Genomic DNA, 13,978 nt, shown 5'->3' with positions numbered 1-13,978 from the left:
TTGGAGAATGTGAAAGCATTCCCTTACCAAAGCAACTTGCAATGAAATAAAATCTATTTCTTCACAGAAATAAATGACTTGGGATACAATAGTTGCTATTTCCTCTTACTATTTTTTCCTCAGTGAAATGTCACATGTTGTGACATATATTGCAACTATATATTGCAGTATAATGAAATGTCCCTTAGTATGCACAGACAGGGTTACTGTTGGTAGCAAGTGCCTTGCACTGAGTGTGCAGCACAGGGACATGGAAGAAAAACAAAACACAGAGAGATGGCTTTGGGAAAAAGAGGGGTGACTGTCCAATTCCTTGTTTGCACATGAATCATTTGTGCTGTTACCAATATCTCATGCTATCTGTACTTAAGTGCAAATTAATATTTCTAGGAGCAGATCTACTTGAGAGACAAATATTTGGCCTCATGCCAAATGGGTCTTGGAGTGGTTCTCCAAAATAGAACGGGTTTTAGGGCAGAAGGGGGAAAGGTGAACTTTACCAGCACTTTAAATAGTTGTGTTGCTGTAATCTTGTGGCTGTGGAGGAGGCAACTTGTGAGCAGATAGCTGTCTGGGCAGTTGGGGATGTTCTAGGTATGTGGAAGCTGTTGTAGATGTCTCTGAGACATCTCGGTAGGCTCTTGCTCCAGGTCATACTCTCATAGAAGCTGTGATTTCATCATTGACTTGTAGGGAGGTAAGGGGAGCTTGGTTACAGATACCGACTGTGAGCATCTATGACTGCCTCCAGTCAGCTGAGATTTAGAATACTGAGGGTAGTGTGGGAGTTGTACAGTAGCGGTACCTTTGGGCTGGGATTTCAGTTACCAAGAACCACACCCACTAAAATTAGCCTTTCTTTAGGACAAAAGAAAAAGATCTAGATGTCTGAGAGCTCCAGCAATACTCTGTGATTCTTTCAAAAGATGCAGTGGTAATAAATTTATCTTTTTATGACAATTTTCTGCTCCCAGAAGCAATAATTCTTTGGCAGTGATTTGGAACTTAGTATTGCAGTGCCTGAAGAATTTAGGATTTATTTTTCAATTTTACAATAATTTGTCACCTTCTTCAGGTGACAAGTGTCCACAGGGTTAATGGGTTCAGTTGCTTTGTTAAACATCACTAGTTTAAGAATGACTGCTTTAAAACAAACACTTTTCAAGATCTTAATGAAAGTAAATTAGTCTTTGGTGAATAAATACAAGGCCCAAATCTATTTGCCTGGATTAGGGTTAAATCAGCATTTAGTGCTGGGATTAAGAAGAGAGCTCATTGCTTCAGTTTCATTCTAACCTGAATTTTCCTTGGGATTATGTTAGAGCAATTCAGCGCTATACAGAAAGTCAGTATAAGGCTCGAGCATCACCCCCATGCCATGCAAACCCCCTAGAATTAACTGCCAGAGATTAAAAGATTTAGGAGCTATATTGCCTTTGATATTTAGGTTCCTAAAATAAAGGTTTTAAAAAATTTCTTTAAAGTTTTAAAAAAATCTCTTGGCTCTTTTAAAACTCGAAGTTCTGCAATTGGCATGTTATGCTGTCTCTAAATAAATATTTGTCAAATGACTGAATGTTAACTACTAGGCATTGGTAGCAGCTTCAGTATTGCAAAAATCTTCTCTTGCAGCTTCCCATCACTCTGGAAATTCTTCTGGTATGCAGTACTTTTGCTCATGTTTATACTGCTCCTCCTCCTCCTCTCTGATAACTGTTTCTTGGGGACAGGAGAAAAAGTATTAAAAACATTGCTACAAAATTTGGCTTTGAAAATCCATCTAGAGGAATGGTTTTCTCTTTCCATCTCCTAAATATCACTGTTATTTTTTGCTGGCTTTGAGTAAAACATGCCTGTGATGATCTTGTGGCCATATTACCTTGCAAGAGCTTCTGTCAAGGAGCTGGAAGAGGCTGCAGACTTCTGCCCAATGCTAACACTGACGACCAACGTGGGTAATCTAGAGGGTAAATAGATCAAAATACAGTAGGAGGTAATAATTACTATCTCTGTGGTCCATATCTTTCAGAAATACTACAAAAGAATTTCTGCAAATTAAGTAAAGACCGTAGCTGCTTCATGCTAATGTTTATAAATATCTTAAGTGTGAGACACAGGGGGAAATGGCCAGCCCCTTTTCAGTGGTCTGTGGGGACAGGACAAAGGGCAATGGCTGCAAGTTGGAGCACAGGAAGTTCCGCACCAACATCCGGAAGGACTTTATCACAGTGAGGGTGACAGAGCCCTGGGACAGGCTGAGTGGGGAGGGGTGGGCGCGGGTGGGTAGGGGTTGCTGGGGGAGGGAGGGTTGTTGCGGAATCTCCATCTCTGGAGATATTCAAGACCCATGTGGATGCTTATCTGTGTGATCCCTCCTAAGGAACCTGCTCTGGCAGGGGGGTTGGACTCAATGATGTGTTGAGGTCCCTTCCAACTCCTACGATTCTGTGATACTTTTCCTGGAATTGTACCATCACTGTGTTATGCATCCAAAAGCGTGCGGTAACGGGCTGTATTCCTAGATTAAACTCCGTCCTCTTCGGTACCTTTTTTAATATGCTGGACTCTCACATGTGGCCTAAGTTTTTAAACTGCTGAGTGGTTGCCCTGCCTGCCCTGCAGTTGTTTGCATTCTGGATGGTGAATCAGGGTCCTGCTTAGCAAATGTGTTCAGCTTTTACTTTCCACAGAGCAATTAAAAAAAATCAGTAACTGTGAAACGTAGTATTTCTAAATACTAAGCTAGGGGAAAAACCCATACAAAAGCAGCCTTCATTTAACATGCTGGATTGCATCAGTTTTCTCCTTGGTTTCTTGGTTGTTCTTTCCCAAAATTTCAAGATGATAGTTCCCAGTATTGTGAGGGGACTGTTTCTGTGTACTTACTCATCATAGGTTTTCTTTCTAAACTGATTCTTTTGCAACATGTTACTATGTTAATTAGACTTTCTTTGGTTTACCACCTTTCCTTGGGATGGGCCAAGACAACCTCTATGTCATTTTGAAAGGGCTAAAAGATAAGCTGAGTAATTTTAAGCCTTTTAATATTAACATGTACATTCCCAACGTTTTGACCATTATGTTTTTTTTTTCATGGGTGAACTGTCTGGAATGTGTCTGTAAGTAATCAGTGTTTCAGAAAGTCCGGGCTTATCTGTGAGCCTTGCTTGAAGGTGTGTGCTCAGTATTTGGGAGTTCTCAGAGCTGTCTTTGTCTTCCTTCAAAATGACATTTTACACTGGCTGGTCCAGAATTGCCCATAGAGTGCGTATTGCTTTCTGCCTAGGGTAACAGAAGGAGTGCTGCTGTAAGTGGTTCTTAATATCAGCTCTTGTAGGACTACAATATATGTGTCTTAATATATGTTTTTGTATGAGAATTCTCTCTAGCATGAAACTGCAATAGGCAAAGGAATCCCAAACGCTCCACCTGTGCTAGCTGAGGTGAGGTTTCCTACCCTGGCACGTGTCTGGTGCCACTGTGGAGAAAGGGCACAGCTACTAATCTTGCATAAAGTACAATGGCTGCACTAAGACACAGGCACACCTGTGATTATGAAAAGGTGTGAGTGGGTCTAGGTGATGGGTTGCACAAAGAACAGGACTTGGTTCTTCTGCATTGTGATTTAGGCATTTTTGTTACACCTCCATCTGAGTAGTCCCCACTTTCCCTCATGACCTTTTGTGTTTTATCTAGCTTATAAATATCACTTTTTCTCTGCTAATAAATTAACAAAAAGTGTGATCTTTTCCTGTCTCATTGCCGTCGTGTGTAATAAATGTTCTACAGCTGTAACTTAATCACACTAGAATAAGTGAAGAATCTTGTTTCTTTCGAAAGGATCAGCTGTGTTGCGATACCAGGGTCCTCCTTTCTCCCCTTCCCTTTCCCATAATGTCATTATTTGTTATCACCAGCATCAACCTTTTGCTGTCATACTTCCTTGCAGTATTGAGGGGCCAGAAAAAGAAAGAAACCAAACAGAGTTTATTAATGAATCTGAAACACTTTGTCTTCTCCACAATCTGTTTTTAATAGCTGCTTTTAATTCTAATAGTAATGCCTCTGCTGCAAGGCATGGAGTATCCATGTTTTCTTCTGACTACTCTGGAGCACTAATTGCTGAACAATGTCAAATTTGTGTATGTCTTAGCAGTATTCCTTAGTGAGTGCAGGCACCAGCAGCATGCATACGCAAAGGAGCCGTGCTCCGCTCAGGGTAGCTATGCGCATTCAGACTGGTGCAAGCACTGATTTGGTTGATTACATACATATGCATATCCTGAGAAAACACAATGTAGTATAACTGGTCCTAAATCGGTGGTGTGTTTCAGAATAAATGGCAGTAATCGAGAGCTTGCCAGCTGCTTGTTTGGGTGATGGGGTGTTGCTGCCTGGGAGCACCAGAAGGCTGAGCCGACACCAGGTGCTCAATCACTACCATGTGCAGGTTTCCTAATTTCTCGATGTAGTTTAAACTTGAGGGCAGGGTGTGAAAGTTGCTCGTGCACAACTCTCTTATTTTTGTAAGCCTTCTGTTTGTTTTTTCCCTAGAGCCTAGTCCAAACAGGGTTTATGTAAACTGGCCCCCTGTAGATTTGAAGCCTCCTTCAAGAACCCATGTGCTGTCCTGGCCGATATTAATGACTCTTCAAATACCTCATCTGAAGGTTGCTTTTAGGAAATCAAAACTTTCTGTTCCTATAGCATCTCTAAAATAGTTCACATAAAAGCAATGTGAGTCATCTCCTATAATTTACAGAACAGAGTGGGTGACATAACTGCTTGTATTTTCTCTGACCACCTCATCTATGTCGATTCTGTCGGAAGCCTTGATGGGGAAAAGAAGCCCCAGAAGCTAACTCCTGCTAAGGTCAGTTCATGAAGTTTCCTGAGTGCTTTTTCCCCTTCAGTGAGCTTTGCTGTGAGTTACACCTACTAAGTATAAAATGTAGCGAATATGAGATAAAATGTAAGGAGTAATATGGGAATACGAAACAGAAAGAGCCCTTACAGTGGTGATGGTAATTGAGAAGACAAACTGCTTTTTGTCAGTTTGAGGTTTTTCTTGACTTTTCTAGCAGTTGTCATCTCCTGCAGATTAAATAATGCGTGTTTGCAGAGTAAATGCATTCATGGTGTGGTTTCTATCAAAGCTTTTGAGCAGTCTCAGATTAGAGAAAATCCACTTTAGGGTGGATACTGCTGTTAATAAATATTGACTGACCATAAAGGAGATTGAAGTAATAATAAGGTACATGTGAGAATAGAAGTGTGTGATTCTACTGTTCTCCAGCAGGAAGAAAACCCTTTTGTGCCCCATAGGTGCCATGGGGTCCCTTATTCTCGCAGTCTGTCAAGTAGAGTGATCTTTACCTCCCTGAGTAGTCGTGGAAAAGAGAGGGAGTTAACTAAAGGCAAGTTCCAGAAGACAGGCTGCTTATTTTCCTCATGGTCAATATGGAGAGCTGAGATGCCAGGAATAACAGAATAGATGACTTCAGGAACTGAAATTGTGAGGAAGCTGTCTTGCTTGCTTCACCTTACTGGTGCAGCAAGATGCTGGTTTTGCTGGGCATTAACCTGCTCACCAGTCTGTCTCTGCAGAGGACAGGTAGTGGTTCTTGAGTAGAGCTTAGATATTGATTGTCCTGTTGTCAAAGCACCTTCAAGCCTTTCTGGTTAAGAGAGCAAGAGATTTAGACTGTTAATCAACTATGCTATATCCATGTAGGCAGAGCCAACAAGAGTTAGGCCACCGGGCAACACCTGGAATATCTGAAATTTACCGAATGGTTTAGATTTAGCTGATCTGAATGTGTTTCTTGTCTGATTTTTTGAAGGCAAGTTGTTTATCCAAGTGAAGGGCTTTAAGATACATCAAGGAGCATTGACATCAGCAGAGATCAATGAAGGACGAAGAGGTCTATTTAATCTAGGAAATGAGTGACTTGGCTCTTTGATCCTATTGCATTCTCTTATTCCCAGAAGGTTAAATTTAGTCCTGCATACACAAATTCTCTTTGACTAAGTTTACTTAGGTTTTAAATATTTGTGGGTTTCTTTTGTTTAGGTTCTCTTGTATAACAAGAAAAAAACCCAACTGTTACCACGTAATTAGGCTGTTGCTGTGTAAGCATGTGTAGCTCTTTACAGACTTGAGAGTGGAATATGCAAATTTAAACCCAAATGCATTTCTTTAAGCATTCCTATTGTATAAAAGAAAAAAAACCACCTCTGACGTACTGTACTCAAACCTGCCTATGACATGGGACAGGGAAATTGCTCAAATTTGAATAACCAAGAAATAAATCTAGTTTAGCTTTTTTTTTTTTTCTTGCCTGTAGTATTCCCGTTTTCCAGAGGTACAGGAACCCTAGTACGATTTAATGCAAAGGTCTGCATTTTGGTTTGAAATGTAAAACTGTAAGGTAAGCCTTAGAAAACATGAGTATAAGAGTGCAGTTTGTGCTGCGATGAAAGACCAATCTCAGAAAAATTCTCATAATCCCTTGTCTAGCGAGGTTTGTTGCTTTGGTGGAAGACAAATAAAAATCAAAGCGAGGGTTCTCTTGTTATTTACATTGACCTCAACTGCGGCACAGCGTGGCAGGTGCCGAGCCTGAGATGAGCTCTGGGCACTCCTTGCAGCAGCCCTGCTTCGCTGGGGCTTGACAGCCGCGAACTTTTAAAGCGCGTGAATTGAAATGCGCTGCTTGTCGTAGAAAATAAAATCGAAAAAAAAAAAAAAACCCAGCGTGAGGAAGGAAGTCCTACCAGGGAGCCAGAAGTGCCGTGTCTCGCGTCCCCCTCCCTCACAACATCCCCTCTGTGCGGGGCTGGTACCGAAACCGGCGGGCTTGGGGCAGGGGCATCCCGCACAGCGCAGGGAGAGCCGCGGTGCGGGTCCCACAGCTCCCACAGGCGTTACTATGGGTGCCAGCTGCGCGCAGCGCTTGCTTACGCTTCCTTTTTTCTTCCAATTTTTGTTTTCTTTTTAACCACTCTCCCCGTCTCTGGGGCTGCGTTGGGCTCCCCATGGAGCGAGGGCAGGGCTGGCCGCCCCCCGCCCCGCTGCCTAAGCAGACCTCTGTCGGAGCCGCGCCGGGGCTGCTACGGCCCGAGTAGCACCGCAGTCGCTCCGCGGCCGCGGGGCAGGGGCCACGGCGACCCCCGCTCTTAAGACCGCACTGGCGAGGGGCGGCGGAGATATTGGGGTAAAAACGCTTTGTAGGAAAAACAGTAAACTTAAGTTAAACAAGTGTTGGTTGGTGGTGGGGGGAACGCCACGGGGATGGCGGAGGGAAAGGCGTCCCGGTGCCCGCAGGCGGCTGCCCGAGCCGGAGCGGTGCCGGTGGGGCGGGGGCGGCTCCGCTGACCCCCCTGCGGCGCCGCCGGGCAGACCGGTGCCGGGGGCGGGGAGGCCGGGGCGCGGCGGCGGCGTCCCGCCGGCCCCCATTGGCGGGTGCGGCGGCGGTGGCGGGGCCGGGCCGTGCCGGGCCGGGTCCAGGGCGGAGGGGCCGGCCCTGCCCCCGCGGCCGGCGGTGGCCCAAGGTTTAAAGTGAGAACTTTCTGCGGGCGGTGCCGAGCCGCACAGCCCGCCGCCGCGCCGCTCCTGCCCCGCGCCGCAGCAGCCGCCGCCGCCGCCTCCCCCGAGCGGGCCGTACAATCCTCGGCAGTGTCCTGAGACTGTACGCCCGCCTCGGGGGCGACTCGGCCGAACCGGACCCCCGACCGACCGACCTACCGACCGCCGCCGTCCGCGGAGGCCCCGCGTCCCGCGGGCAGGTGCTGAGCCCGCCCCAGCCCGCCCGGCCCGAGAGGCGGCGCAGGAACCGGCAGCAGCCGCGATGACAGCTGACAAGGAGAAGAAAAGGTGAGGGGGCCGCGGGCGAGGCTCCGGGTTGCTCAGGCCCCTTCGTCCTCCTCCGGCTCCCCTCTTCTCACACGGCACTGCCGTCTCGCGTGGGGCCGTGGCGGGACTCTCCGCAGGCAGGGACCGAGGGGGGCACTGTCAACGGGACAGCGCGGCCTCGTCTCCCACCGCCGCGGCTCCTTTTGCGAGGGCTCCGGACCCGGAGCCTTTGCGGAGACAATATCGGCTGCGCCGGGAGTTAGTTCGCCCAGCCCAGGCTGGGACTGGCGGGCAGAGGGACGGGGGAGCAGCACTGGGCTTCTCCGGGCAGCCTGCGCTCCTCCGCCGGGAGAAAAACGTTGCCCGTCCCGTCCCGTCCGCCGCCGAGCTGACTCGGGCAGCGACTGCCCGGGGTAACTGGCCCCGCCGGGCGGCACTGCGGCGAGCGGTGCCCTGGGAGCTGCCGCTGCGGAAAGCGGCCCCCGTCCCGGCCGGTATGTCCCGAGCGGCCGCTGTCACCCGGAGCGACGGTAGCTGCCCGGCGGGGGCTGCGGGCGGACAGGTGCACCTGGCGAGGCCGGCCGGGGAGAGCGGCTGCGCCCCTCGGCCAGCCTGCCGCTGCGGGTTGAGTGTAACGCGCGTCGCGACAGGGCTCACTTGCTTACTATCAGTCAGGATCTCGCTATTAGGAAATTATTTTTCAGATGGGGACAGGGGTTTTAAAGGTAGCGCCCTTAGCGTAAGATGTTTCGCGATTAGAATCGTGTGGGTGTAGTTGACGGGCCCGGGCTATGCAAACGCTTGTATAATTGTGTAAAACAAAGGCATTTCGGCACATCCCCCGAGAAGCTGGCCGCGTTGCAGGGGGCCTTGCATCTCGTGCGGTTCGTGACGTTCCTCAACTGTCAGCAAGTTTTCCTAGAGGGCTGAGAGCTCGAGGAGCGCCCGGCGCCTCTTACTGCTGCGCCTCGCCGCTCGCTGCCGCTCGGAGAGGGTGTAAAGCCGGGCATGTCCGCACCGAACCTTCCAGAGGGAATAAAAGTAACTTAGTAGCTCGCTTGATTTTTCTTTAGTTGTATAGTACACTGTCCTATCGGTTCTTGAGGTTGAACGTCAAAATAAAATTAAAATAAAAACTACTGCGGGAGTTACAGGTGGGGATTAAGAAACGAAGTATCTAGTCGTGGGTCCAAGCTTATAAACAGTTCCTGGGGATGAGTGAGAGCGCTGACATTGTTAAAGGCTAAGCAAGCGAATAAAGGTCCACGAAGTCTCCTAACAGGGTATTTATTCAGTCTATTTTATACAGCAGGCATTAGTCACAAGGCTGAATCTGTTACTGGCTCAGGTTGCCATTCTGGCTATAGATTGTGTTCGTAAACGATGTGGTTTACAGACTAAGAATTTTATCTTGTTATTTGTCATATGTTCTTTCCAGCTGATGATGCACTAAACTTTAAACACTGTTTTTCATGTGTATAATAGCTCCTGTTTTATTGAGTCACCTTATGACGATGTAATTGGGGAAGTATTGTAGTATAAACCATACATTTTCCATGTAGTTAGCCTCAGTTGATCAAACATTAACGTATTACGGTTAAACAGTTGCCTCAGATGTGCTTTGTTCTAGGTATCAATCTTTTGTACAGGGTATAAAATATAGGTACTTTTTGTCTCGTCTTGTGCTCAACGAGAGAGTGAAAAGTTATGGTACGGTATGATGGAGTTACAAAATGTGTTAGCAGTTTATAGGGATGAGAAAAATGAAGTAGCATAAACATTGAAAATATACTGCATTAACTGTATCACCTGTTCTTAATGAGGCACTCGATCTCTTCAGTTTTAACCTCTTATTTGCAAACACAGTGAGGGACTGAGCACCATCTAGTCTTGCAGGCACTTTCTCAAGTGCTTTGTGGAGAACCTCTTCAGATGCGACACGGAAACTTCACAGGATTGAAGTTTAAACCCTAAGCCCAACTTTGTCGCTGATTTAGTGTCAATTTTGTGACGTACCAGTGACAATTTTCTGTCTCTCTCAGAAGTAGGCTGTTACCTGTTTTATGGGATTGTTGTGTAAATAATGTTTGTGGAAGAACTGGAAGAGTATCAGATGAGGAATGTAAGATGGCTTGCTTGTGCCTCCCTGTCTGTACATGTTATGTACATCCCTACTGGGAACGTACCCTGTGCAGCCTATCAAAGCAAGATTTTATTTTTTAATTTTATTATTATTTTCCAATACTATTATGGATTTATTTCCTTAAGTTTGACAGTTGTGTTCTTATGTGTTTGATCTCTATCCAGATATGCAGCTAGGAACTCTTAATCTGACTCTCTAATAGCATTTAAAAAGCACTTTCGGGAGAAAAGGTGGTGGGGGTAATCTGCTCTACCAGATTTGCAGGCAGCTCTGGAACATGTGTTTAGAGGAGCAGTTCTCTTATGATCAAACAGATGCTCTTTGGAAGACAATCTTTGATTCTTTGAATGGTCCGTTTAAGTTGAAGAATACCCTCAGGTTTTCGTTTGAAGGTCTGTCTGTCAGTAGAAAAGACCAGTTGCTTTTTTTGGAAATAAACATCACGGCGCTTTCAATAGGCTGATTTTCCACATTTAAAGTTAGTCCAAGATACTGAGTTGAGATTAACATGATGATTATTTTAACTTTAATTGATAAAGATAATTCATTATCCGCACAGTCCTAAATGCAAAGTTTTGATGTTTCCTAGAATGCTGGTAATTAGAAACTGGGAGAAGGTGGAGGAAATGGGCAATCCACGTTTTAGCAAAATAATAAAAACTAAGGAAAAAATATCTGTGATCACTGGGTAGTACATTGACAATTAGTAGATAGGTCCCAGTTTAATTAGGGCAGGCCTGTAGAATATCTTGGCATGGTTTTTAGTTACTTAGTCATTGTGTTTTCGTTAATTTCATTTGAGGGACATTGTTGTTTTGTTAGGAATAGGTGGTGTGTTAAATGTTTAAGGAAAGTTTGAAACCAGCGTTAGGACAAATCAGATACCACTGAATAAGATGCATCGTTTGGCTTCACCTTTTTAATTGTGTTTTTAGGGAGGGTTTGTGTTTGGTTGCCAGTAGTATACACAGTAAATCAGTTTTGCAGCTCAGGGAGATATTGTATCCGTGGTGCTGTATAATCATACGGTACTGTTTTGTGATTCTAAGGATGTAACGTTAAACAAATCTGGTTAACTTCTTCTGATCCAGAGAGTAAACAAACAGGATTCCTCCCAGTTATTGACAAGGTAACTGGCTGCTTTCAATTACCCTTTCACTTTTGGCTTTATTAGAAGTTGAGCCCCTCTAATGAGATGCTTTGTGCCTCAATTTTCTCTGACCTTTACTTCAGGGGAGTGATTCTGCCAAGCTAAGGTCACTCTTGGCCTCTCCTCAGAATGAGGAAATGGTCCTGATGGCACCATTCTCCAGAGCTCAGGTAGTCACTGTCTCTTAATGGATGTAATTCAGATGCCAGGAAATGTGAGTGTTTGCATGTGCCAAGGTGTTAAACGGCAGGTTTCAGAAAATGTACAGGCTTGGTTTTGTTCTACCCAGTCTGCTTTCTGTTTTAAGGTACACCGCTATTATCGGATATACTACCTCTTGCCGGTTACTCTGTGATGGTGCTGAATTAAACGATCTTGTCCATCCAGTTGCCAACATAGGTTGTTCCTCACATCATAAACCTCACTTTGTGTATTCCAGCTGATGAAACTCTGAAAGCTTTCCTTCACAGACTCATACAAAAATTGTTCATGTTTTGTTATTGCTCAACATCTGCCCTCATGACATTTCTTGCTTGGAGTTATCAAAAGGAAATGTTGTCTCCTGAATTCATGACAAATAGTTCCTTGAAATTACCTGTTTATGGTATACGTCTATGGCATGCTAACGTGAAGAAATTTGGACTTGCGTTTCAGCACCAGCAATGCAAGTGCTTAATAGCTTGCAAGTCTTACTGAATGACTCTTTGGTTTCTCACCTTCTGGTTTATGCATCCACCAGCCTTGCTGTCCTTGCTGTATTTCAGCAGATTTTGGGCTAGCGGGTGGCCCCGGGGCACACACATGAGGAAGGAGGGCCGCTTGCATGCCTCCATGTCTCCGTTTGCCTGCAATGGCACGAAGCAGAGAGGTTGACTTGGTCTCCTGGCCTACTGGGGAAAGCTTGACTTCTGCTGCCCAACTGCTGTGGCTTGACCTCTATAGAGCCAAAGGGTTTAAGCTTACTGAGGGCTGAATGGCTTTTACTGTGGGTGTGGTGTGCAACGTGAGCGCTTCTGGTGTGTACCACCCTCCCAAAGGTACCTGGGTTCCTGAGGGTTTGTGCTTTGCAGGGATGCCATGAGAATTTGCTCTGCTCCGGTTTAGCACTTGGCCCAAGAGCAAGTTAAAAATCTTACACTCTTTAGTTTACAGCACCTCTCTTTGTTAGGTCCTTTCCAATTCATCTTCTGACGTAGGTAGTCTTCTGCTCTTGCCATATTGGAGGTACTCTGCTAATAAAAGTTTAGGAATATGCTGCTAATTTAGGAAACCTGTCATGCATATGAAAAACGGACCTTTTTGACATTTTAATCATTATTATTATTACTACTAATAATAATTAATATATATTAAGTATTTTTGCTTTCGGGTTCCAAGAAGGAGCTGCTGTTCGAGGAGGGGGGGGGGTGGGGGGGGTGGGGGGCAGAATTCTTCAAGTATTGAACTTTTAACTATTATTTTCAAATGGATAACCTTTTTAATACAGGGAATTGGGATAAACATTAGAGTAAGGAAATGAGCAATGCAGAGGCAGGTTGTATTAAAAAATAATTTGGATATATGGAATTGTTTTATTCCCCTAAACTATTTGTGAAATACAATTCTGTTAATTACTCCAATATTTGTAGTATTGTGAATGTCTTAGTAGTTATAAAACTTTTACTCCTGGTAGCTGGCACAAGGTTGACAGAACCCTTCTCTTACATTAGGTGAAAGTGCAAGTCTGGGTATTACATAGCTGGCAATTTTTTCCCCATTTATCATTCTTGCGCTCAGTTTGCTTAAAAGGCAACATTATAAAGTAGTTAGTTGATAAGGATAAAATCCTGACTACTCTCAGAAGAAAAAAGGAAATGCTTTCTTAAATTTACAAGGCTACTGTTTATGGCAAATCTTGGTGAAATATTGAAGATGGAAAACTAGTTTATGTGCATTTTAAAGTAGATTAATGAAGGCCAGCTGACTGATAAATAACTAATTGTTCCAAAGTAACTCTGATTTAATTATGTTCTTTACTTCTTGAGCTCAAATCTAATTATGATTTTCGTTCTTTCACCTGTGACTTTTTTTTAGGTCTAAAAAGTTTAGCTGAAACAGCCTACCATAATAATTTCTGATTAAATGGGCATATATAGGTCTTAAAACAGTTAGACTTGTAATTTAATTTACTTGACTGTTATTACAAAGAGTTGGGAGTTGGGTAACATGTCCATTATGGTTCTCTGTCCATTGCATTACATGACACAGCAAATATTAAATATTCCATTCTATAGAAGCTCATCAAATGTTTTGCCAGACAAGAAGCAAAGATGCTTTAGTTGTATTTTTATGTCTGATCTTCAGTCAAAGTGGTGCCCTGGTCTTGACCCTTCCTCTGTGTGCAAATATGTGGAATCAGCAGTTTTCTCTGGTGAGGGGAATGTTTAGGGTGTTGCCTCCAAACAGATTGTCTGAGAAATTCAGAAACTTTTGCAAATGCTTTTTGCTAGCCTGTGGGTGTGCGATTAATGCCAGCTTACTGCAGCTTTATGAACAAGTTTTGTGCATCTAGGCCGGAGAAAAAACCCACTTTGCTATTTTGCTTCTACTCTCAAGTGGGGCAAAACCAGGATAATACAGTTCCTTAGAATTTTTCATTCACAATGGAAAAATGTTGAACCACCCTCCCAAGTTACAATGTTTCTTCATTCTGGTGTGTACCTATTCTTATGGTGATCTGCCTTCAAGGAAACCTTAAGTAGCATATGTGTTAATCTCAAGTATTTGTGGAGTATCTGTAGAAACAAACTGGCTGTTTTCCAGAAAGTTCTCAATAACTTTTTGGTGTTTC

At 44.5% G+C, this 13,978-nt stretch overlaps 1 protein-coding gene across 1 annotated transcript in view; it reads left to right on the top strand.

Moving 5' to 3' along the window:
- The first annotated feature begins 7,598 nt into the window (after window positions 1–7,598).
- The window catches only part of EPAS1 (endothelial PAS domain protein 1), a 79,438-nt gene continuing 73,058 nt past the window's right edge, over window positions 7,599–13,978 (top strand). The window contains exon 1 of the mRNA XM_084262569.1: window positions 7,599–7,876. Coding sequence (XP_084118695.1) covers window positions 7,851–7,876 — 26 coding nt within the window. The 5' untranslated portion in view covers window positions 7,599–7,850. The remainder of the gene's footprint in view (window positions 7,877–13,978) is intronic.

The sequence above is a fragment of the Gallinula chloropus genome, assembly GCF_964237585.1.
Source record: "Gallinula chloropus genome assembly, chromosome: 3".
NCBI classification, from domain to species: Eukaryota; Metazoa; Chordata; class Aves; order Gruiformes; family Rallidae; genus Gallinula; species Gallinula chloropus.
The sequence above is the reverse complement of the archived record's forward strand: the minus strand, read 5'-3'. Positions and strand labels throughout refer to the sequence as shown.